Genomic DNA, 22992 nt, shown 5'->3' with positions numbered 1-22992 from the left:
GTACATTATGCTCTGTTATTAACGTTAGCATGTTGCAGCTAGCTGATCATTGGCTCTGGTCTGCCACTGATGAACCCAAGGCAGCGCACTGGGAGATGCTCTTTTCCCAGGGATTTGGCGGGTTATTTGACCCAATCTTTAAGACAGAAATAATACACAAAAGTGTCTCAGCCTTGGGGTGGTTCTGAGGAGTTTGCTTTCCTTTTGTTGCCTTAAAGCAAAAAGGTGATGTGACGAAATTTTGCCAGGCAGCTTATTTCTATAGGAGGCGCTCTCCGACCTGGGATTGCATCGGTCTCTCCATCCGTCCAGCCGCATCCTGCGTTTTTACCCTCCCAGGATAGCTTCAAACACCTCACAGCCCAGGGAAGCACGGTCTGCCTGGGACTCAGAGGCCATTCCCTCTTCCCAATCGTGGGAAGTACTGTGTATCAAGGTTCCAAATTTATGGATGATTTGGTGGCTCATCTCTGTTTTTTGCAGAAGTAAGTGCAGGAGGCAAAGGCATTCTGTAAATTTAAGGTCAATGTGTTACACCAGTAAGCAGAATGAAGTCCAATAATGAATTATTCAATATTCCATGCAAAAGTTCCTGTAGCAAGGTGGGTTTGGGTTGTTTGGGTTTTTTTTTTTTTTAGCTTAAAGGATACTTATTGCATGCACACTAGACTGTCCAGACTGTTTTTAAATTCACAAAATACTGGTAGCTACAGTTTACGGTTTATCCATCATCCAGTTAGATTTATTTCAGATTATTTGGTTTTGTACGATTCACGCTCAGTATTTTTTATTGCCGCGTTGCGTTCCTTGTGGTGTGTAAACCAATGGATTGTAGTTTCTGGAAGGCTGCTGCTGGTCCAACAGGGCTAAAGACTGGAAGAGCTTATTTCCACGCTCTGTTAGACCTCTGCTCCTGGCCACACTACAGAGTGGGTTAGAGCTCCCTCCAGCTGGTTTCGTGATCCACCTCCTTCCTCCCGTGTCCTCAGCCCCACTTCCCTGCAGACAGAGACTAGGTGGACAGTAAAGGCTCTTTTATTGACAGGTCAGAACACGGCTCGGTTTTGCAGTCCTGTGTCATGGCTGTCCCACGGAGTCCCTCACTTCAGCAGAGACTGTAGCGGCATGCCCTCGGGAGCGCTGATTTGTGGTGGCCCTTTCACCCTGTGAGAAAAGGAGGCACCTTGGGGCTGATGGACAGAGAGCAGGAAGCCTGACAGCCCTGGTCCCCACCCGGCTCTCCCTTCATCCCGCTGCTGCCCACAGATGGGGAAGTCCAGGCGGCAGAGAGGGACGTTCCCCGCCTCTCAGCAGGTCCATGTGCCCGGCAGGATGGCGCTGACTCACTGTGCCTTCTCGATGTCCTCGATGCCCTCGGGCAGGCGCACGTTGAGGGTCTCCGGGAGCAGAAAGGCCACCGAGCCGCAGCACCCTGCCACACCACAGTACGTCACCTCGGGCAGACACCTCCACACCTCATCCAGCAGAAACACAAGTGGGGCCAAAGCCCCGCCGAGGCGTGCCACGAAGGAGGTGTACCCCATCCCATTCTGCCTGGAAAGGTAGGGCACCGTGGTGGTGCATACCACCACGAGAAGGAGATGGGTACTTCTTTCATATCAGACCTTGGGAAAAAGTGCAGACCCTCTGCCCCTTCCCCCTATTTTTCTGTAAGCGCTGAGGCTTTTTTCCCCCCGGGTTTTTCCTCTGCTGTTTTTTTTTTTCTGGGTTGGTTTCATTTTTTCCTTTCTTTGTATCTTCCTACAATGATAATATTTCCCTTAGAGTAATCGTAGCTGCTGTGAGAGATGGGTTTATGTCTATTATGAGAAAGAAGCCGCAGTTCCACACTAAAAGTATTTATTCTAAAGCTGTTTCCACTTTAAATGTCTAAAACCCTGAGTGTGTTTTCTACCAATCCCCAGTAAGTCCTCCTCCGATCTGCTGACAGCAAGCCCAAGTCCCTCCTTCTCCCTGGTACTTCTAGGCAAGTGGCATGCACTAGAGATACCCGTGAGCACCTCTGGTCCTGCTGTAGCTATAAACCCAGGAGAATTTGGAGAGGAGACCTGAAATAAGACCTGGGACCTATTCCACTTATTAATTTTCAGGGGATGGGTGGCATTTCACACTGACAACAAGGATCCCAGGACCTGCTTCCGCATATGCAGAATAAGTACTGCAGAAGGAACCAACGTTTTTTTTACCTGTCAATGTCTTTGAGCACGTGAAAATAAAAACTGATCTGAGGAGACAAGCAGCAGATCAGTGTGCCCACTTCAGTTTAGATATGCGTCATTCCCCGCATGCAACAGAGCAGGGAAGGTTAAAGGACCAAGCGGCAGAGAAGGGTGCTCTGGGCAGGGAGCGGCAGAGGGGAAGTAAGCCACGTGGCCTGCTGGGATCCATGAGGGTTTTCACAAAGAAACCAGTGAGGTGATTCCCTCCACCATTCTCAGCTGTATCCCAAACTATGCTGATGCTAAATCTGGTTTTATGTCACCATTACCCAGATATTTCAAATAAGCTCTCTTTTTCCTCCTGAAAGGCTAGTTAATCCCTGCTTTAATATCATCTAATGTCCAGAACGCTGTCAAACATGTGGAAGTATGTGTCCCTTATAAAATTTGGTATTTCAAATGATTGTTTTCGGGGTCTTTTAACAGTTATTGGCAGATTATCACAGGGAACTAAGACTTTACTAAGCTCAGATGCCTTATGGAGTTCGAAAATCTTCCCATACAGAATACTACTCACCTTTCGATACATCTCCCTGTCAACACAACCTAACTACACATAACCCAGGTAAAAAAAAGGGTGGCTTTCTCCCCTTTTCTTGTGACTATATGCAATCCCTAGAACCTGCTGCTTCTGGAGGCAAGGCATCGGTCCTACAGTGCCGATGTCAAAGACCCAAGGGCGACATCCCACTGAGACTCTGGCTGTGCACTCAGGTGAGTGGCATCTCTTACCTCAGTACGGTGGGGTACAGCTCAGAGGTGTACAAGAAGACGGTAGTGAATGCAGCTTCTGAGAAACCTTTGCCCATAATGGCCACTACAGAGCGCAAGGAGGTGAAGGCTAGGAGGAAAGAAAAGACATTTATGACAATGGTCAAAGAGCAACCTCTAGGAAGAAGCTTCTTGTGGCCTCATGTACAAGAAGGAAGAAGGTTCAGTGATCCTACGGACAAAATACGGAGCTTCGCAGCCATGGAGCTGCTGTCTCCAAAGTCTGGATCAGTAAGTTTGGTAACTATTAGCCCAAGTAGGAGATGACCTGATGAAAGGATAGGCCATGACATTTCCCATTGGACAATGTCTATACTAAAGATAGGCACTCCACCTTGCCGTCACTGGACCCTTACTACCTACTTCGCAGTGACCAGACACCATCTGTTGCCACCAGGTATTAGGGCTATCCACATTAGCAACCTTGTCCCACAGGTGCCCTTTAAGTGGAGGACATTTCTATACAGAATTGCTTGTGGACAAGGTCTATGGAAGGTTCTCCTTCTCTAGCACTGCACAGAATGCAAACCTCCCCTTTAGCAAGTACTGCACATAGCAGAAGAGCGTCTCACACTTGGGAATGATGACATTGGCTCCTATGCATAGCCCGGTCAGGATGAGTGCCCACGCCTGGCTCTGCCGTCATCCAATTTGATTCACCAGCACATACACGATCATCTTGGCTGGAATCTCAATGATGCCAAAGACAAACTGTGAGAGATACATGTTGAGCCCAAAGCCAGTTAGGTTCATGCTCATGCCGTAGTAAGAGAAGGCGACACCAAACCTGCATGGAGTGTGTGGAGATGGGGATTAGGGAAATCCAGCTGGGGAACTGCAGGACAAGTCCCCAGTGTGAAGTGGCACTGCTTACCACACAGCCCCAGAACACAGAGAGATCTTCTGTAGGACTGGTGTCCTGAACAAGCTGATGTAGGAGTAACTCTCTCCTGGCTTTTTGTCTGTTGCCATCCTTCTGAGGGCCTGGGAGAGGTGAAAAGAAGGAAATAGCTCAGCTGCTATTTTAGGATCCAGATGTGAAACTCTAGACAGGCTGGGGTTTTTGCCCTTCCCAGCTCCAGCTCCACCTTGGATTTTCCATACAATTCCATTGCAGAACAACTCTCTGGGCGTATGTTGTCAGAGGCACGTCTTCCTACAACTTTGTAGATTGCCTACATTTTTCTTTTTCTTCCCATGGCCCCATCTTCCCTCATACCTACATAGCCCATGTGCCAGAAAGGGTTGCAGATAAATGGCAGGTCACGGTGTTAGCAACAGCAGCGTGGGCCAGTTCCACGTCTTCCCCACGTGGTTGCCTGCCGTTGTGTCAGGTCCCAGACAGGAGCTAAGAGTGAGCTGCGTGCTTTATTCTCGTTCGTATGCAGTGTGATTATTTATACATCAGTTTATATAAATACGGAATATATAACAAAGTCAGGCACTGAGAAGTGAGCCCTGCCCATAAGGAAGAAGAGAGTGCTTATTCACAAAGTCTTGTAGCAATTGATTGAGGGGTAAGTACCAGGAGAGTTGGTAAGTTCTGCTCACTGGCTGAGATGCAAGAGGTCTGCAATGCAGCTATACCTAAGCTAGTTGCCATAGGCTCACTGTGTAGTTAATGGAGATCTCCGGTGGAGGTGATGGAGTCATTGTATCCTAGAGCAAACAACCGCATTTGATCAGAAGAATTGCATGCTAGCCTCCATCAGCTATTCATTAGATTGTAAAGGAGACTGCAGACAGTGATGATGTGGACACCTAACGCTGGGAGATGAATTCCTCTCAGGACAGCCTTGCTTCACCATGTCCAAAAATCATTGGCAAATGCAGGGTCAGACAGTTAAAATTGATTAGGTTATGAATCACAGGAAACCTTGAGGAGAGAATCTAGTGAACTAGTTACATGTATTCTCAAATCAATATCCTCTTCAGAGAGAGCAAAGCCTCGGCCAAAGATTTTGCATAAATACTTAATCCCTGCCACAGAGCCGCATAGGCAACCTACAACTTAGATGGATGAAGAGGGCCTGCAGGATCTTGGACCAAAGGATCATCTTCTCCAGTGCCTTGTCTCCAACAGCATCCTGCACTGGAGCCTACAGAAGAGCCGGGCAAGCGTGTAGAGATATTCCCCTAGAAGTGTTACCACCTCCAGCCATTCAGGGACTTTCTGAACCAGACAGGGTGTCTGTCTGTTTAGCACCTCAATGATCCTTTCCCACTTTACCTAGTGGTTTGCTGAACCCATGTTTTTCTTTTATTTCTGTACACCCATCTCTGGATTTGGTAACTTTTGTTAATACTGCAGTGTGGCAAGTAAGTCCTTTTTCAAAACTTTTACCCATCCCTCCCCCCCTTTTTTAACCTTTTTCACAGACAAATTTTGAGTCTTTTAATCCAAATGCATAGGATGAATCACAGCACTGATCACAGACTATTTCTGCAATGCTAAGAATTTCCATACTAGATTCAAGTTACCCTGATGGCAGTCTGTGCTCTCTGTTGCATGATTTGCTATTAAAATGGGTAACATAAGACATTAACATGGAAAACATGTTCCAGTATGTATTGTTAGCCAGATTTTTTGGCATGTGGAAGGACAACCATCAGAGCCTGAGCAACAAGAACCCCAAGAAACTTAAAAAGCACATAATTCAGTGATGGCTGGGGAGGGAGGAGGGTGAGGGAATCTGCAGACCTACAGCGTCACCTACAATTAAGAGGGTGCTGAACAGTTATGGATGCTGGGCACTTGCGGAAATAAATAATAAGAGAGAAATCCCAGCCCAGAGAGATCTCTGGTTAAAAGAATTGTATAAAATGAAAGAAAGCATTAGGAAAGGGAAGAGGATAGCTACAAGTAACAGCATGTTTCACTAGGGAAGAGGTAAAATTTTATTTTTAATTGCATACTATTCTTTGCAGTTTTTGGATGAGTGACAAAGCTTTTCATACTGAAAAAAGAATTTCACACTGGGAAATTCCTTAATCAGTTCTATAGGACAATGCTATCAAACCTGTGAGTACGTCACTAACGTGCTGTGCAATTATCCAGAGACTGTACGTTTTTCAAAGTTCAGTCTTCTGAACTAAGGAAAATCAGTTGTTACCTTAATAAGCCATCAAAACACATTGATGCACGGTCAAGTCAATTAGGCAAACTAGAACTAGGCAGTTCTGTGTTGCCTGTGTGTTTGGATAGAGACAAGAAAAAGCGAATATGTCCCTATAAACCTCATGAATCCAGCAAGGTGTCACAACTGTAAAAGCCTTTCTTTTTTCATGGTCCACTGGTCATGGTAGGGTGTGACATGGTGCCAGGCCGTGATCGGGGGGAACTACATTTCCTAACCCTAGGAGTGAGGGTGCAAGCCCATGCCCTCCCTGGTGAAACATTGCACTCTGAAATACAGTCATCAGCCAAGGATGAATGAAAGAGGTTATAACTTGTTATTTTTATGTATTTAATCAGAGCTACTGGCTTGATTAAAGGCAAGGAAGAGTGATGCTCAACTCCTGTCTGCCACAACCAGTAAATTCATAATTTCTCACATGATTAAACAACATGTTTCTATTGTAAACCAAAAGGGCTAATCACCTCTTCAATGGATATTAAGAAACTGCTTTTTAAAAATGGCATGCTGGCCAGGATAAGACAGCAGTGTGGATGCAGGAGCACTGGATGCACACAGAGAAGGCAGGGGTTTCCTATCATTAAAGGAGAGGAAAGGACATTAAAGGAAAGATTGATGTTTAATGAACCACAAACTTCCGTACCCACTGGATTTCACAGATGAGCTTTGTTGCTCTTGAGAAGGTCGAGGCAAATCATGCGGACCAAATTAGTCAGAAGTGACAGACGTGCAGCCATCCAAGCCTGGCTGTGAGGGTTGTCGTGAGCACTGACTATGCTCTGGCGTCTCTCCAAAGGGGAGACCAGCTTCTGCCTGGCCCTTGAGTCCTCCTTAGAGCTGGGACATCACTTGAGCTTATCACCATCCCCTGGAGTCACCAGTGTGTCCTGAAGTAAGCATCATGGACCAAGGTCTCAACATTTGTGAATCTGAATGCAAAAATACATTTTTTAAGAGAGAACTCAGCACAAGGTGAAGATCTCCAGATCAGCCTCATACCTTGAGCTTTGGAGTTGAAAATAGGTGCCTGTTTTTTAAGGTTCTCCTTCCCCTTTATTTGTTTAGTCATGTAGCTGAGCATCTTCACTCCGTCCTTTACAGCTCTGGGGTCAAGCAAAAATGGATTCAAACCAGTGGGTACGTGCCTACTTTGCCCAATGCCTCACCCTTGCCACATTCCTTTAAAACTGCTGGCAGAGCCATGACTGACTTGAGAGCAGAGCCAGGGGAAAAAGTTGGTGATGCCAAATGTCCTTTAGACCCACATTCACTGCTGGGGCACTATGGCTGACAATATTCCAGTTTCACATGTAGGCCAAACGCAGCCTGAGGTGGACTAGCCTTTACATTTTTGGATAACACTATATGCAGTATCTCAAGTGCAGTATGAGAGAAAATATGCTAACTACATGCTATTAATGTGCGTCTGCTTTCTGCTAGCACTGTACCAACACTTGGCAAACACTATGGCAACCAAGGCGGCAAACCCTAAGCTGCACAAATAGTTCAGGCACCTGCACTCTCTCCTCTCTGTTATGGGAGGGATGCCTCTGCCTTATTTTTTCAGGCTGTGCTTCTCTCTCGCTGTGTATTTAGTCCCACGTCCAGTGCATTGAGGCTTCTTGTCGTGGCAATAATGAATGGAAAGACTCCACCTAATGAAGGGAATTTCTGACCTTATGGGAGCTGAGCTGCTGCTTCATCTTTAGGAGTGGATGTAGCTGTTTTCCAGACCAAAATGGAGCTCGGCGCCCTGTGGACCACAGTGCCCCACAGATCACACTGCAGGCTGAGCATTGCTTCAGGTATCAAATAGAAGTAAAATAGAGAGAGAGAAAGAAAACGGGAGAGGAAGAACATGTGTCTGGATCTTCAGTTTCTCACCTCTGGTGAGACAGCAGAGTCTTTCCTTCCGTTCATTCTGGCACATCTAAGCAGATGCCTGTGAGCTTGTTTCACTTTGCCATTGGCTATGAGCCACCAGGCAGACTCTGGGACCCACCTGATGCGAGGAGAGAAGACAGTGTTCCTGCTGGCTCCATGTTTACCACCCCACACACGGCCATGACCGAAGTGGGGGGGGTCTTCTCTATGAGACTTCAACCTCAGCTAAAAATAGCAACTGTGGTGCATGAGAACAAGAGTAATGGGACACCCTTGTTACACATAGATGCTGTTCTACCCTTAAAGGACTACAGTCTGCTAATTCAAGTATGTCTGGCCAAAATTTTTATCATGTGATCTTTGATCAAAGCTTGAATTTTCTGAGCTGGATGAAGTTTCAAACTCTTATCAATTAAAATCGTCCCCAGAGAGTTTATATTTACAGATTCATGCTTTTTGGGACTTTTTAGACTTTGAAATTGTGGGATATAAAAGATTACTATGTAGAAAGGATATAGTGGGCTCTACACTTGCTTTGTTAATTGCTAAAATTATTTGTTTTTCGCAATAATCAAAGCCTCCTGAACAAGACAGTCAACTGGGGTCTAATTCATTGCAGCAGCGGCCCCCAGTGAAGTATCTGTGCTAGTCATTGAGTGACAAGGAATGCTGTACTGCTGTACAGCAATTAGCAACTATGAGAGGTCTGCTTAGCAGACCTGTGTAGGGTGGGAGTCCTGTGACTTTTATTTTTCTGTCTGTTCCAGAAAAAGATCCAGCACTCATCATAAACTAGCATCTGCAAGTCCCTCTTCTTGGCCTTCTCTCCAATCTTGCATCTGGTTGCAATTCGTGGCTACGTGACCCTCTTTGGCCTGGAGCTTCCCAGGCCACCCTGCAGCCCATCTGGCCTGGAGGGTACATGGTGTTTTGTGGGTCCGCATAGCGGTCAGGGCCAAGAAGATGTTGGAAACACCCCACAGTGGCTACATCCTGCTAGAGCAGCCAACACCTACCTCCCGCTACCCAAATCTGTCCCCTGAGAGAGGTGGAAAACAGAATCTGCTGTTCTCATGGAGACTTTCAGCTGAGCATCCTGTGCAGTCAGTGGGAAGACTTACAACCTTGAAGAAGTACGTGGGTGTGAGGTCACACAGTTGTCAAAAATCTCTCTCTCTCTCTGGAGTCTCCCATTGGAGCGGTCCTAGACCAGTTCCCTGTAAGCTGTTGGTGATTAATATGCCCTAAATCAGGTTACAAAAAAACTAATGAACAACTGTTGTCACTATTGAAGCAGTAGCTGAAAAGGATGTGTAGAGCAAAAACATTTGCAGAACTAGTCTTCTGGAAAGTTTTCAACTCTTTCCCAGAAGCTTATAACTCAGTGCACCTTGGGAAATATGAAGAGCGAAAGATAGCATTTTGCACTCATTGCCACCATCTCCAGAGTAAAATATCATGTCTTTTGGTTGTCTCAACTGAGTTCTGATATTGTATCAACAATATCTACAGAGTGTGCTAAATTAGATTTTGATTCCATACTTCAGGGACTTTTAATTATCCAACAATCACTGACCTCTTGGGTGCTTGAATTTTGATCAGACTACAGTATAATTTGTTGGAGAACTAATCTCCATAAAAGGCATTAACATAAGAAGAAAAAGAAAATCAACTATCATGAAAAGGGTGGGTCCAAATGTATCTGTGAATTTCAGCACTTCCCAGGACTCAATTTTTTTTTATGGCTGGTTGTCCTAGAGAAAGAGCAAACCAACTCAAACTAAAAAAGTCAGCAGAACACATATTTTAGTTGTGTTGGACTTGATCAGTGAAATATCAGATGTTACTTTTTGCCAGAAAACCCTTATCACCAGCAAAACCATACATCTTTTTCGAGCCATTGATTAACAACAGCATCAGTTTATATCCCATTTTTCATATGTATTATTTGAGATTTTTCTGGTAGATCTGTGCAGCTATTTAATCTACTGCTTCATGCTGACAGCCAGACATAGTAAGCAAGCAAACCATAGTCTCTAGAAGCCTCTTTGATGGCAGCTGAAAGGCACTTTAGCATTTGAGATCGCTCTTTCTGCTGAGTGGTTATGCATATAATTTTGGGGCCTGTGTGTCTAACAGAGCTTATTCTGCATGGTTTCCAGCTGGAGCTCCCCATCCCCCCGAGAGACATGTCTGTGATTCCTGCAGTGTGGTCCAGCACCACACCAATGTCCAAGAGGAACTAAACAACTGCTCTAAGGTGGAGGAGACCCAGAACCCCATTTCTGAATGTTTTCAGTGGGGCAGTTGTGGGAATACCTGCTGGCTTATTTCAACACAGGACTTTTGTCCAGCCAGGAAATGGAGCTGCTTATTTAAAGAACTGCTCTAGAGCATCGAATAAATTGATCCAATACACTTCACATTACAGTCACAGTATCAGTGAATCAGCCCTGTGTTCTAGTCTGTGTTACTACATGAAAAAAGGAGGAGGAAAACTAGTTTCTTTGATTAAATGAACCAACTCCCATTTTAAGGATTAAGAGATGTCAGGTATTTCTTAAATAAGGCTACAGGAGGGAAATAGCCCACAGGAAGCAGGTGTGTTTGACCCATCAGGATGGTTACACAGCTGAGAAAGGCCATGGGAAGTGCAGAGATAAATTCACCTGACCTAGCCTGCTGGTGTCATTGGCTCATATGGAAAAATTGGTACCAGAGGTGTCCTCCCCAGTGAGGTGGGGACAGATAAATTATTTATCTTGAGTCTACCAGGGATCTGGCCTGGCCCTGCCTCCCTTTATTGGGATCTCTTTGCTTGCTCAGAGCCACGTCCGACAGTGCTTTTACCACCAAGTCCTCCTCCACTGGGCTGCAACCTGTCCCCCAAATGCCTGGCCTCAGCCCCAGTCCTGCCTCCTCCTGGTCCCCAAAGCCATGGTGCGACCTTGACCTTGCCAGAGATGAGGAGAGATGAAACCCAGGCCACTCCGGTTTTCAAGAGGTGCCACGCCTGGGCAGTCCAAGTGCAGGACACAGACGAGTCCTGCCCCTCTCTAGTTTGCTGGACCCAACCCTAGGATCAGCATTCCAACATTTGCCATGCTCACAGAGCAGAGGAGGCAAATCACATCCCGCCCCCGTCCCCACCGGCCATCCGGCACTCACCACAGGCAGGCAGCGCTCAGAAGACAAGGTCCTGTTACGGCTACTAATAGCCAGTGCCATTCCCGCACCAAGTATGCTACCATGGCCAGCAGCATGTTCCCGATGCTCCAGAAGATGCTACTCAGGATCCCGGAGAAGGTGCGGTGCTGTATGTCCACCCACTCCATCCCTGCAAGAGGGGAGCAGCGTTCAGCTGGGGCACACAGGACTTCTCCAGGAAGGGGTCTGCAGGGGTTTTTAGCAAGGGCAGTTAACAGACTCTCCTGGTCTTCTCCTCCAGGACAGTTCCACTGTTTCGCCGACATCTGGCACATTTAAAATGTTCATCCACAATGCTTAACATCTTGCAAAGCTGTAAGCAACTAAAATAAAGCCTTAAAAAAGAAGAAATACTGGACATATAGTAAGAAACAGTGCTAAAACCACCTTAGGTGGTATTTTTTTTATCCCATTCAATAGCATTCAAATGGTCTTCATCAAACAGATAATTTTTTCCCCAACCATCTTGCCTGCACAGTTTCCTGTTTCTCTGCCCACTCATTATTCCAGATGAAAGAAATGTATTAAGATGGGTTGCATTCCTGTGGAATCTACCTGAGGCAGATACTAATGCACATGTAAAGCCAGAATAGATGGTGGTCTCCTTGTTTATGTGTGTGAACTAAAAGCCATTTTTTCCCCAAAGATCTGGACATCTTGCTATAACCACTAACAATCAGAAATGTCCCTCCCAAGCTCTACTTTGCCTTACAGGTATCAACCTTTATAACAATAAAAATAAACATAGCAGGCCTTGGGATTTGTCAGGTCTTGTGTGGACTTTTCCAATATTGAAGCCATTTTAGCTTGATTTTGGCTGTATCTGCAAAAATCCTGGAAATTTTTTCTGCACCTTTAACTTTCTCTTGAGTACAATGAGTCTTGTCTAGTATGTCTCAACTGTATCTACTATTGAGCGCTCTGTTGCGTACCCTGAAGTTTGGAGCTTGGTTTTATTGTATAATTACCTAAATTCTTCAGCTTCAGTTTTGCCTAGCTCTGTATGACTTTTTTTGTGGTTACTTCCCCCACTCTTTCTAAAAATACAGATTGGGAACGTAGGAAAACTGTGAGCAAACTCAAGACTGGGGAGGTAGAAACACCCCATGAATGATACGGTGTCCTCCTCCTGCTGAGCACAGGACAAGGCTGATGAATTGTGTTAACAGTGTTTTTGAAGGTGAGAACTCGGTATCAGAGGAAAGGGGCAGATACTTTGGTCTATGGCTTTTATTGAACTACTGATGATCCTTAGCAGGAAGTGGGTAGCACGGATTGCAGGTGCTAATGGTGCAACAGAGGCGCTAATAGGTGGTTGTTATATTTTGAGCAGGCTGTTAAAGCATTAATTAGACTAACAGAAAATTATAATTCTTGGATCCTCCCAAAAGGGATGTTCTTTTGGCTGCCTGTAGTGAAATTGCACACATAATGATTTCCAAATTCCTGTTCCTGCTAGCTCTTCTCTGGTAGACAAGTCCCTACCTACCCGCTGCCTGTCCGAAGTCCCCCTGTACAACCGGGCGCCCACAAACCCCCACGTACTTACCCAAAGGCAATGTAATAAGGGAGGTGCCGCTCAGGGCCACCCCGGTGAGGGTCCGCGTGATAGCCAGCATGCTGTAGGAGACGGAGGCAGTGCTCAGCATCCCAAATATGACAGAGCACACCAGCGACAGCAGGAGCATGGCTTTCCGTCCAAACCTGCCGTGAGCACAGGCTCCTGTCCCAGGAGTAGGGTTTGAAATGGGGCAAAGCAGAGACTCGAGAAGGAAAATGAAAATATTTCCAGCTTTGCAAAGATTGCCAGATGCAACACCCCAGGGAGGAGGAAACAGCTCTGGCTACAGCCGGTGCCACAGGGTGCAATCCCATGCAGAGGGCCAGCCTGCGCCATGGGCATCGGGCACGAGGCTCTCCAATGGAAAGAGCAGCGCTGATCAAACAATATATCAGTCTCCCCTGTTCAACACCGTCATCGAAAGCAGTGACGTCAGCTTGAAATCCCATGCTGCATGGCTCAACATGTCCTCCTCCCGTGGCTCACTCAGGACCAGCCACTGCCACCGCTCTCGAGGAGGAGAATCATGACACTTTCACCCCGATCCTTGGAAGGAAAACAAAGATCCCAAAAGAAAATGAAAGGAATCCAATTGTCAGCCCACATGTGCAAATAGCCCTAATGTCCTAAGGGGTCTAATAGGAATCTGCTAGGAGGTCGTTCCCCGAAGGTTTTGGAAGTTGTAGGACCATCTTACCCTTGGTGGAGGGTCCAGTGTGGAGAGTGTGGAGAAATACAGAAAATCATGTACACACAGATGCACATGTATACACACAAAGAGAGAAATGTGTGTGTGTGTATTTCCACAGAACCTATGAAAATCTAAAACTCAAAATGGAGCACAAGGCCTCAGTCTTCTGACAAACATCAGCACTGCATGTGATGAAAGCTTAGGTTCAAACTGGAGTAGTAAAATAACCCTGTCAACAGGTAACATTCAGTCCATAGGGACTGGTCTGATTCTGGCATTAGGGCTCTCTTAGTGGCCACCTGAGAAGTATGGTGGAAAGAACAATTGCTCCAGGGGAAAAAAAGTGATGTGCCGGGACATAGTGCCACAATAACATTCTTAAAAATTATCATAAATGACTTCATGAAGTAGTTAGTTAATGAATCTACTGGAGAAAAAACAACTTGTGGCTTGGGCCCAGGCAGTTTGCTGGATCTGCTTTGAAATTTAAGCAGAGCCAGTTTGCAAAAGTCATCATAATGCCCCTGGGTCGGAGCAGCAAACACTGAGAAACACACCAGAGCTGGATCCGGTTTCTAATAGCGTAACTGCCTGAGAAAGAAGATACAATTTTTTAAAGGAAGATTTTTCTTGAAAATACAGTAAGAAGGATCTAAACCCATAAGATTCCCTGCAGGGTGCAAGGCAGCTATTTATGGACCCATTACTAGACTCTCTCAGCAAATGCATGCCACCTGCTAGGGAAACCAGAGGCAAGCTGGCAGGATTGAATTGCGGGCTACAGGAGGGTTGCTAGAAATAATGCTGTTAAAATTGTCTTCAAAGGAAGAGGTAGGAAAGCACAACCTCTGAAAGATTAAATGTGGAAAATATAATAAAAGCACCAAACTGCACTAGCATAAAAATTAATAAAAAAGCCATTTTCATAAATATCTCAGACTGGAAGCCTGCCAAAGCATCGCACAGCCAATTCAGCACAAGGACAAGGTACAAAAGGAGTGTTTGAAAAAGAGCAGACAATAACAGAAACTATATATATATATATGTTGGGTTTGGGGTTTTTTCATATATATGTTCACAGTGAATGTTGTTGGAGGATTTACCAGGGTAAAATTTGTCAGTGGAGATGTTTGCAAATCCAAATGTCTGTAGAGGCTTAGGACAAACCGAACCTGAACTGTAGCAAAATGCCAGGACCAGATGGTTTTCACCCTGGAGCACTAGAGATGAAATCTCTGCATTGCTGCTAGCACAGAGAAGTGGGACCTCTCCCCCGTTAGAGAAAAGGAAGGTTGCTAACAGGACGTCAGCTTTTAAGGGGTCTTTAGGGGAGATTGGGGGGCACGACATCTGAGGTTTAACAGATCTGCACGATTTACTGCAAACGTAGTGGGTGCGCTGCCCCCGCTGCGATTAGCGGGGCTGCAAGCCTTTCCGGAGGTGACTGGTGGCCCCATGGCCAGGGAGCTCAGGAGGGCAGCGCACGGCCAGCTCTGCTCCAGGCTGCCCATGAAGGCACAGCCGGATGTCAAACTCTCCTTAGCTGCCACTTCAGCAGACTCAAGGGTCCTGGTCTGGACAGTTTGAAGTCAAGCCATAACCTGGTCTTTTTTCTTGGCTTCTCTGAATTTTCTCTGTTTCTTCTGCATCCTTTTGAGATGGGGAAGGAGGGTGGAGGGAAATCAAAACTTCACACAGTCTTCAAGATGTGGGGCCACCATGCATTTACATGTTACTGCACAGTGATATTCTCTTTAATTTTATATTCCTTTCCTAATGATTCTTAATCTTCCATTTGCTTGCCTAGCCACTACTCATTGCTGAGTGGATGTTTGCCTTGAACTGTCTGTGATAACCACAAAGTCTTGCTGCTCAGCAGCTATGGTCAGCTCAGAGGCCTCAATTTTAAATGAGAAGTTAGAATTGTTTCTGTCTTTATTTTAGATAAATCTGCCCTGAAATTTTGTCCTCTGATGCTCCCATCCAGTCACAAATTCTTTAAGCTCCTTCTGTAGTTCTCCACACTCAGGTCTCATCTCCACCAGCCTGGTCACTCAGCATCACCTCCCCACTCCTTTTCCAGGTAATTGATAAATGTGCTGAAAAGCACACAAATCCAAGCACAGGTCTCCCTCCATTGTCACAAATGAACACTTAGGTCTCCCTTCTCCTTCCTGGCTTTTAATCAATTATTTATTTAGTCATGCAGAGATGTTCCTTTTTATCCTAGGGCAGCTCAGTTTCTTTAGGAGCCTTTGGTAAACTTCTTGAAATCCATATAGATGGTATCTTCCCTTTTCACATACCTGTTAGTGCATTCAAAGAAATCTAGTACGTTTGTAAGGTGTGAATCTTTTGCAAAAACCTTGCTGATTCTTCACTAGTCTGTCATGTCCACCCATGTGGGCACTGACTCAATCTTTCAGAACAGTTTCTACTAATTTGCCTGGTACAGATAGATGTCAGGCTGCCTGGCATGTAGTTCCTGAGATCTTTCTTGGAAACTAGTTTAAAACTGGTTTGACACATGATACCTTCCCAGCTCTGGAAGTCACACAATGCCGAGTGTCCCAGGTTTTTTCATCCCAAAGGTCCTGCAGGGCTCTAGGATGCCCACTGCCTGCTCCTGGCAGTTTACTGGCATTCACCTGGTGTATTTCTCCATGCCTTCTACCAGCTTATCTCAAAGCTCCAGCTCCAACACCTGCCCCTACACGTTCTCTCACGGTGAGCGTAAACTCCTTTATGTCCCACACTACAGCCTTTTTATTTCCAAATGCGCCTTTTACACCTTGATCTTCTACTGGCTCTTCCCCCTCACAATCCATTTGAAAAGCAAATTATTCTTCATTTTTCTCTAGCAGAGACCTTCTCCTCTGCTTTATTTTGTTCTGCTTCTTTTCCTGATTCTGAATTTCTTTCCCTCCAACTGTACTATAAAACTGGTTTAGGTACAAAGCCAAGACACACAGTTTGAAGATCAGCCAGGTGTCTTGGGTCCTTGTCAAAGCATACCGATATACTCATATGCAAAGATATGGATGTAAAAATTCCCCACTTCAGCACTAAGTCTCTGTGTGCTTTGTACTGTGAAGCTGGTTCCCCTCTGCTCTGCGGTGATTTTGTAGCCTGCCGTACACTAATGCACATTTGCTCCCAGAGGAAGGACATCACGAAGCAGTTTCCTGCACAGGAATCTCAGACATTAAATAATGAACAGCATACAGTGAATAGCACTCCCTGATTCCATGCCTGCACTATGTATTCCCTGGTAGGTTTCCTGGTTCTGCTGTTTACAAAAATATTTAATTTCTTATTGATGCCCTTTCTAGGTTACTATTCAATTTTTTTTTCAGTTTTACATTGTCACATTGTAACATTTAACCAGAGAGAGCAGATTTGTTCCTGTTTTCCTCACTGCCTCAGCTCTTCCTGGAGGAATGCCTCCCTGCTTATATGAACCTCCTTTACCTTGCTTCTCTAGTAATGACAGTCAGTTTTTGCTTTATGGAGGCTCTTTTTTTTTTTCCTGCTATGGCATGCATTTGTTATGAGCCCCTCACTTGGCTGTCTTTAACAAATTTCCATATAACTTGCATCTTACTCCTAACGCAAAGCCAGAGCTGCTTCTCTGGTGGGCTGCTAACTGATGGCTGATCCACAGAGCATTTAGCCCCTGCATTGCTTCCCAGTACGACTTTAATGCAATTTTCATGTGAGAGGCTGGATTCTCCCTTTACGATTGTGTTTTCTCCTTTCTCTGCCCCTCTGATTGCCTTTTGCAGGTCACAGGTTTGTCAAGTTCTCATCATGAAACTGAAGCCCTGGGGGAACAGCCTGAAAGGGGTCAAACCTGTCTGAAAGGTATCCGAATACCACGGCCCCCATCGTAACGCCAATGAAGAAGAAGGTTGCAGTCACCTGGTTCAGTCCGCGCTGCTCGCACACGAGGTCCCACTGAAACACAGGGCCAAAATGACACTTGGTGCCCAGTTCAGTGTTTCCTTTTCACACCCCTTCCCGCCGGTGGTCAGCCATTGTGTTTTTCAATTTATATCATCTGAATCTGACTGAGGGGGAGAATCCTGCACTAAACTGCTCGTAGGACAGCGCTGGAGTCCTGAAAAATGCAAAGCTGCATCTTGCAAAACTCAGAGGCCTCCCAGTTATCTATCCCCTGTGTGACAGCCTCTCTGTGGGCACTTGGTGAGCACCAGAAAGCTTTTCTGGGTACCACTCATCATGGAGAGTTCCCCTCTTTCCTCTCCTGATGGCTGCGATAGCTGGTCTCAGCCTGCCCAGGTGCGTGCATCATGCTCCTGGGACTGCCCTGGTGAGGTGGGCATTCGCAGGGTGCCACACTGCAGAGAGCTGTAGGACATGCCTCAGCCTTCATTAGGGAATGTCGTGTTGGTATCCAGTTGCTGTTGCTGTGACCATGAAGTTTGAAGTTGTCCATGCAGAGAGGATGTGGGCAGAGGGGGAGTCAGACCAAATACTTGCTCCTGATGCTAACTTACTGATTTCTCACTGAGAAGTTGGTCTAGACATTCTTCCTAATTGAGTTAATGAACATAATTTTGCTTTCTTGGAGGTGCAAATGTCGCTAATCATTACAGAGTGCTGTGGCCAAGCTGCAGAGTTTATGTTCTATATTTAAAACCTAATTTAGTCATCAACCCAACCTCGCAGCCTCTCTGACAAAGCCAGCCAGACCTTAAGAAACCTTTCTTGCTGCAAGAGCAAAGGAGTCCAGGGAGAGCCCTGGCCCCTGGAACATGTCCCAAGGTGACTGCATTGTGGGTGCAGCGTGACGAGGCTCAATGCTCAGCGTCGGAGCCGCAGAGACCTCCCCTGCCTTTTCCCACCGGAGGTGATTTGCACCTTTCTCCCTGAAACAGTGCAGAAATCAGGTACAGACCTGGTGTGCACCTGACCCTCACCTCCGTCCCTGCAAAACCCCGAGTGGTTGGGTGGTGGGGAGGAGGCACCAGCTCTAGGTTAAGACTTGGCTCACTGGGACAGCACTACCATTGCCAAGCCAACCATGCCCCTTTCATCTGACCAAACTGTTCCCTTCCCTAAGACCTCCTGTGATTTGGGCCACTTTTCAAGGAAGGAACATTACAGCCTGCAGGTAAAGCATTAACACCCAGAGGTATCCCTGTCACCTGAGCAAAGCATTTCAGATGGTGGGTGGTTAATATTTGATGGGCAGGGACCTTGGGCAGGCTCAAGGTCATGGTTGGGCAGCATGCTGCATCTCAGTGGGAGGCCCTTGGAGACCACGTTGGCCTTGACAGCCAGGGACACTGGTGGTAAGACAAGAGAGGCAGCACCATCTTGGGGAGAAGAGGGGGAAGCCAGAGATCAGTGAGGAGAGGCGGCCAAGGGAATAGAAGTTACAAAGTGTTTGGAAAATCAAGCAAGCGAGTCTTGGGCTCATATGAAATCCTGACAGGGTGTAATGCCGTGCAAATGCCATGTGGCCTGAGCAGAGAGAATCCTGTATGCGTGTCTCCCTCCTGACCCCCAATCTCTCAATCACCTGGAGAAATTAAGATGCTTATAACAAAATATGTTAGCTTCTAACTATCAATCTAGAGCAAGATGCTCATCATCATCATCATCATCATCATCATCAAAAATAATCTTGGCTTCTAACTCTGAGCTTCAGAGAGCTTCCCCATTCCAGGAAATCTTCTCTAAACAAGTCATTTCCACCAGTTAAAATGTGAAGGTTCCCCTCTGATTCTGTGCACCCAGTGAGCACCTCTCCACCTGCTTCTCAAAGCACTGAGCTAATTTCATTTTCAGCTGTATCACAGATCAGGGGTTACCTGGGTGGCAATGGTGGAGGTGAACTGCGAGTGGTCATAGACCCATCCGTGCTGGCAGTGCTGGATGATGGAGTTGTTTTCTGGTTGCAGAGAAGAGTTGAGCAGCAGGTGAAACTGAGGCTGTGAGAACATCTCACAGGACCTGAAAGTGCCGTCTGGCTCCCGGGGCATGCTGATGAGCAGAACTTCCTCCACAGTGAGGTTCACAAATGCCTCTTGGTGTGGAATCGCACAGTGATGAGAAGGGGTAGCAGCAAGAAAATTGTGTAGCAGGAAATGCATGGGAAGGTTGATTCTTGGGAGGCAGAGGATAAACAGAATCAAAATCTGGAATCTGCCAAAGCCCCCAATTTCCAGCAAGAGATCCTCAAATTTCATCTTTTCTGTGGAGTTTGCTCATTCAAAGCAGCTATGTACCAAGGACCAGGAACATGAGCCTGAAAAGCAGTCTCTGGCCTTGGAGCTCAACTACCCATGGCTTTTCAGACGGCTGCTTCATTGGACTTTGAGACCTTGCTGAAAGATTGTCAAAAGTCACAGTGAAACTCTCCATTTGGGGTAGAGCCAAAGAAATTATCTGGTGTGCACACAACACATCCATTTAAAGTGGACACAGTGCAAGGCACCTTCTCTTCTTAGAGCCCTTTCCTCCCATTGTGGTTTTTGAGAGGGAGACCCACATTAGGAAGGGAGGCTGTGGGAAGAGTGCAGTGAAAGCTCTGTTGTTTCTGCTGTGGGGGTACCAGGCAGCGTCTCAGGGGCTGCAACAAACTCACTCTGGTGTGAGCTGATCACCAGCTAGCCCAGCTGGACCATAAAACAGGGCCCCAGGAGAGCAGGGGTGGCCCACTGCGTTGGGATGCCCAGGGCCACCAAAGCCTGGTTGCTGTGCATCAGCTCAGTGTTTTTTAGTATGGCTTGTGTCAAGTCATGACCTAGGAGCAGGGAGTATGGAGAGGGTGAGAGGGTGCCCAGAGGAGAAGAGAGATGGGTCTCTGGAGGGATGCAAACAGGGAGGTGAGCATACTGGGGAGAAACGGTGGGCTGCAGGTGAGGGCCACCGGCACACCAGGATGGAAAAAGTGAAAATGTTTCCCCACAAAGTCCCTTTCTCCACCTGGGAAAGTGTATCCACCTGGAATACAAGGAAATGATGAGAGCTGCAGTGCTGGCCTGCAGAGAGGCTGCGCCTGCCAGATGGGGACCATGACACACTCCTGCAAGGTCATAGCCACATGCTGGTGTGCTCTGGGGACTGATGCAACAGCTGAAGGAGTGAGTGTGCAACAGCCAAAGGAGTGAGTGTGCAGCCCCTGGCAGGGCCACAGGTACTGCTGCCACCACTGCACGGGCCTTGCACTGTGGTTCTTCCACTGCCTGCTTCAGGGAGCGGTTTCCTGGCAGAGGTGGGTCTTTAATGTGACTTTCCATTTTTCTTATGCTCCTAACCAAGAAAACGAGCTCTTTATTCAGCTGGAGCCACTGCAGAAGAACAATAATGCACAGTCCATCTGAGAGGCTGAAAGGTGGCTGGTTGTCAAAGGTGTGTAACGCACAGTTGTATATCACACAGCTGCTGGGCAAAAGCTTTGACCCCCCCGGTGGCAGGGAGCAGAAAAATTGCTGAATTTTTGGAAGAGTTATAGAAGCAATGCCTGGAAAAATGCAGCAACTGGGGAGATGTGGCATCAAAGCTGACAAAGTTTGGTTCATATGACCAAAGAAGAGTCCCTAGTCCATGAGCCAGGAACAAAAAATCCAGCAGAAGTGGCAGCTTCAGGTACCCCAGGTGTGCCAAAATTTCCAGGAGGTGTACCACCTCTTCCATGGCCAACAGAGACCAGGCTGGAGGATGACTGGCACTTCAAGACAAGATAGACACAAGTCCTTGCCCCACAACTGAGCAAGCTTAGGAAAAGGGATGAGATTAGGGCAGTTGAACTGGGAGCAGTGGGAGAAGGGGCTCTACCCTGACTCTGTCTGGAGAGCTTGCAAGTCCCTTAGCAAAGTCACCATGTCTGGGCACAGGACGTGGGCATGCATCCCTTGTAGCGAGTGATCTGGACAGGCTGGGCCCATGGGGCAGACCCTGGGGACAAGGCACCCCAGATGGTCGCATCCCAACAGGTTCAGGGAGCAGTGCAGTAAGCAGGGGCAGCACCCCGTTGCCCATTCAAAGGCTACGACCCCTCTGCCGGGTGCACGTGAAGTGGCATGGTTACCGACAGCTTGCTATAGGTTATCTCTTGCTGCATCTTCACGCTCTGTTCCTCTCTCCTCACAGTCTGCATCCTTCCTCCTGCAACAACCTGCAGTCTTGAGTGTTGTGGATGCTGATGTGTCATCCCAAACCTTTCTCCAAGCTGTTGTCCTGGGACATGCTCTGCTTTACAGCAGCTCTAGCTTGCCCATGCACCTTGGAAGCAGTGATGTTTGGTGTTGGGATGCAGGCGCATCGAGATCCTGGGCACGGGGAAGGTGGAAGCACTGACTGCTGCCAGGAGCTGCTGCCTGCACAGCCTCGGACGGTGACTGCCTGCCCCAGTCCCTGCACCAGTGGGATAGCAAGAAGGGGCTGTAGAGCAGCAGGTAGGGATGAGGAGGTCCGAAAAAGCTTTTCGTAGTGCCCCCCGCTGAATGCCCAGGCTGAGTGTCACCCAGTTATTAAATGCTGCCAGGGCACAAAGCACACTGAGCAGGATAAAGCCGTGGGCTCACGCATACAAGGCAAAGGATGCCATGCTGTAACCTTAGGAGATCTTTGCTCTTCTCGGCAGCATTTCTGGCGGTCCTTGTTTAACCAATGTGCTGCCCCAGTCTGCGCTACAAACCGTCTCAGTGCTCATCCTGGGACAAGCGTAAAGGAAGCGCGCAGGAGTGAAGCAGGGACATCAGACAAAGCTGTGCCTCCAGGGTTACAGTTTAAGCTGAAGTTGAACTGCAGGACAAATTGTTTTTCTTCACCACTGGTCTTCTAAGAGCAAGGAACAGAAACTCTCATTGATATGCTGTTGCATATTTAAACTGCAAAGCAGCTCCAACCTCCCCATCAGAGGTGAGGTTACGGGTCATTGCTCTGCAACTCCCGGGGCTCTGCTGTTCATACAGCAATTGCTTAAAATGTACAGCAGTTGATTGCTGTATTTCCCTAACCCAAATGTGTTCATTTAACCAGTCACCAGATTCAGTTAATGACCACCACGTGTACAAACGCTGTGACTGACTATGCCCTACCACTTGGTTAATTAGACCCAGGACCTGACTCAAATGGCTTGCCCTTGCCCGGCAGCTCCTCTGCTGCTGCTTTCATGTTTAAATCTCAAAAGAAGAGTTTACTTTTTACTTCGCATGTGCACAATTTTCTTCTGCAATCTTTCTTTCTTCTCCTTGTCAGGCTGCCAACTACTTGTCAAGAGGGAAGATTATTAAATGACTCAGTCACTAATGTGCTGGCTTTTCTGTTACCAGCAGTAATTTCATAACACATTGCACGGAGCTGTAATAGGCTGAATGGTGAAAGTAATAAAGGAGTTTTTATTTGCTCCTTTAGCAATTAGAGCCACCCCACAGATATCTCAACTGCTGCAGAGTAGCTGGAGATCTGATCAGTTGTTGCAGGCTGGTGCTTAAATGGCATTTTTCTCCTATGGGAAAGCTGCAG

The 22992-nt window shown here is 46.9% G+C and overlaps 1 protein-coding gene across 1 annotated transcript; it reads right to left on the bottom strand.

The window, feature by feature from the left end:
- Window positions 1-718: 718 nt before the first annotated feature.
- Window positions 719-19809, bottom strand: SLC22A7 (solute carrier family 22 member 7). The gene is given in 10 exon segments (XM_010301419.2): window positions 719-1164; window positions 1348-1554; window positions 2973-3081; window positions 3584-3798; window positions 3886-3995; window positions 8033-8150; window positions 11201-11369; window positions 12789-12943; window positions 17345-17448; window positions 19332-19809. Coding segments are annotated over 10 exon segments (1629 nt in total). The 5' UTR covers window positions 19710-19809; the 3' UTR covers window positions 719-1100.
- Window positions 19810-22992: the final 3183 nt, after the last annotated feature.

This window comes from Balearica regulorum, chromosome 3 (genome assembly GCF_011004875.1).
Source record: "Balearica regulorum gibbericeps isolate bBalReg1 chromosome 3, bBalReg1.pri, whole genome shotgun sequence".
Classification (NCBI taxonomy): Eukaryota; Metazoa; Chordata; class Aves; order Gruiformes; family Gruidae; genus Balearica; species Balearica regulorum.
The sequence above is the reverse complement of the archived record's forward strand: the minus strand, read 5'-3'. Positions and strand labels throughout refer to the sequence as shown.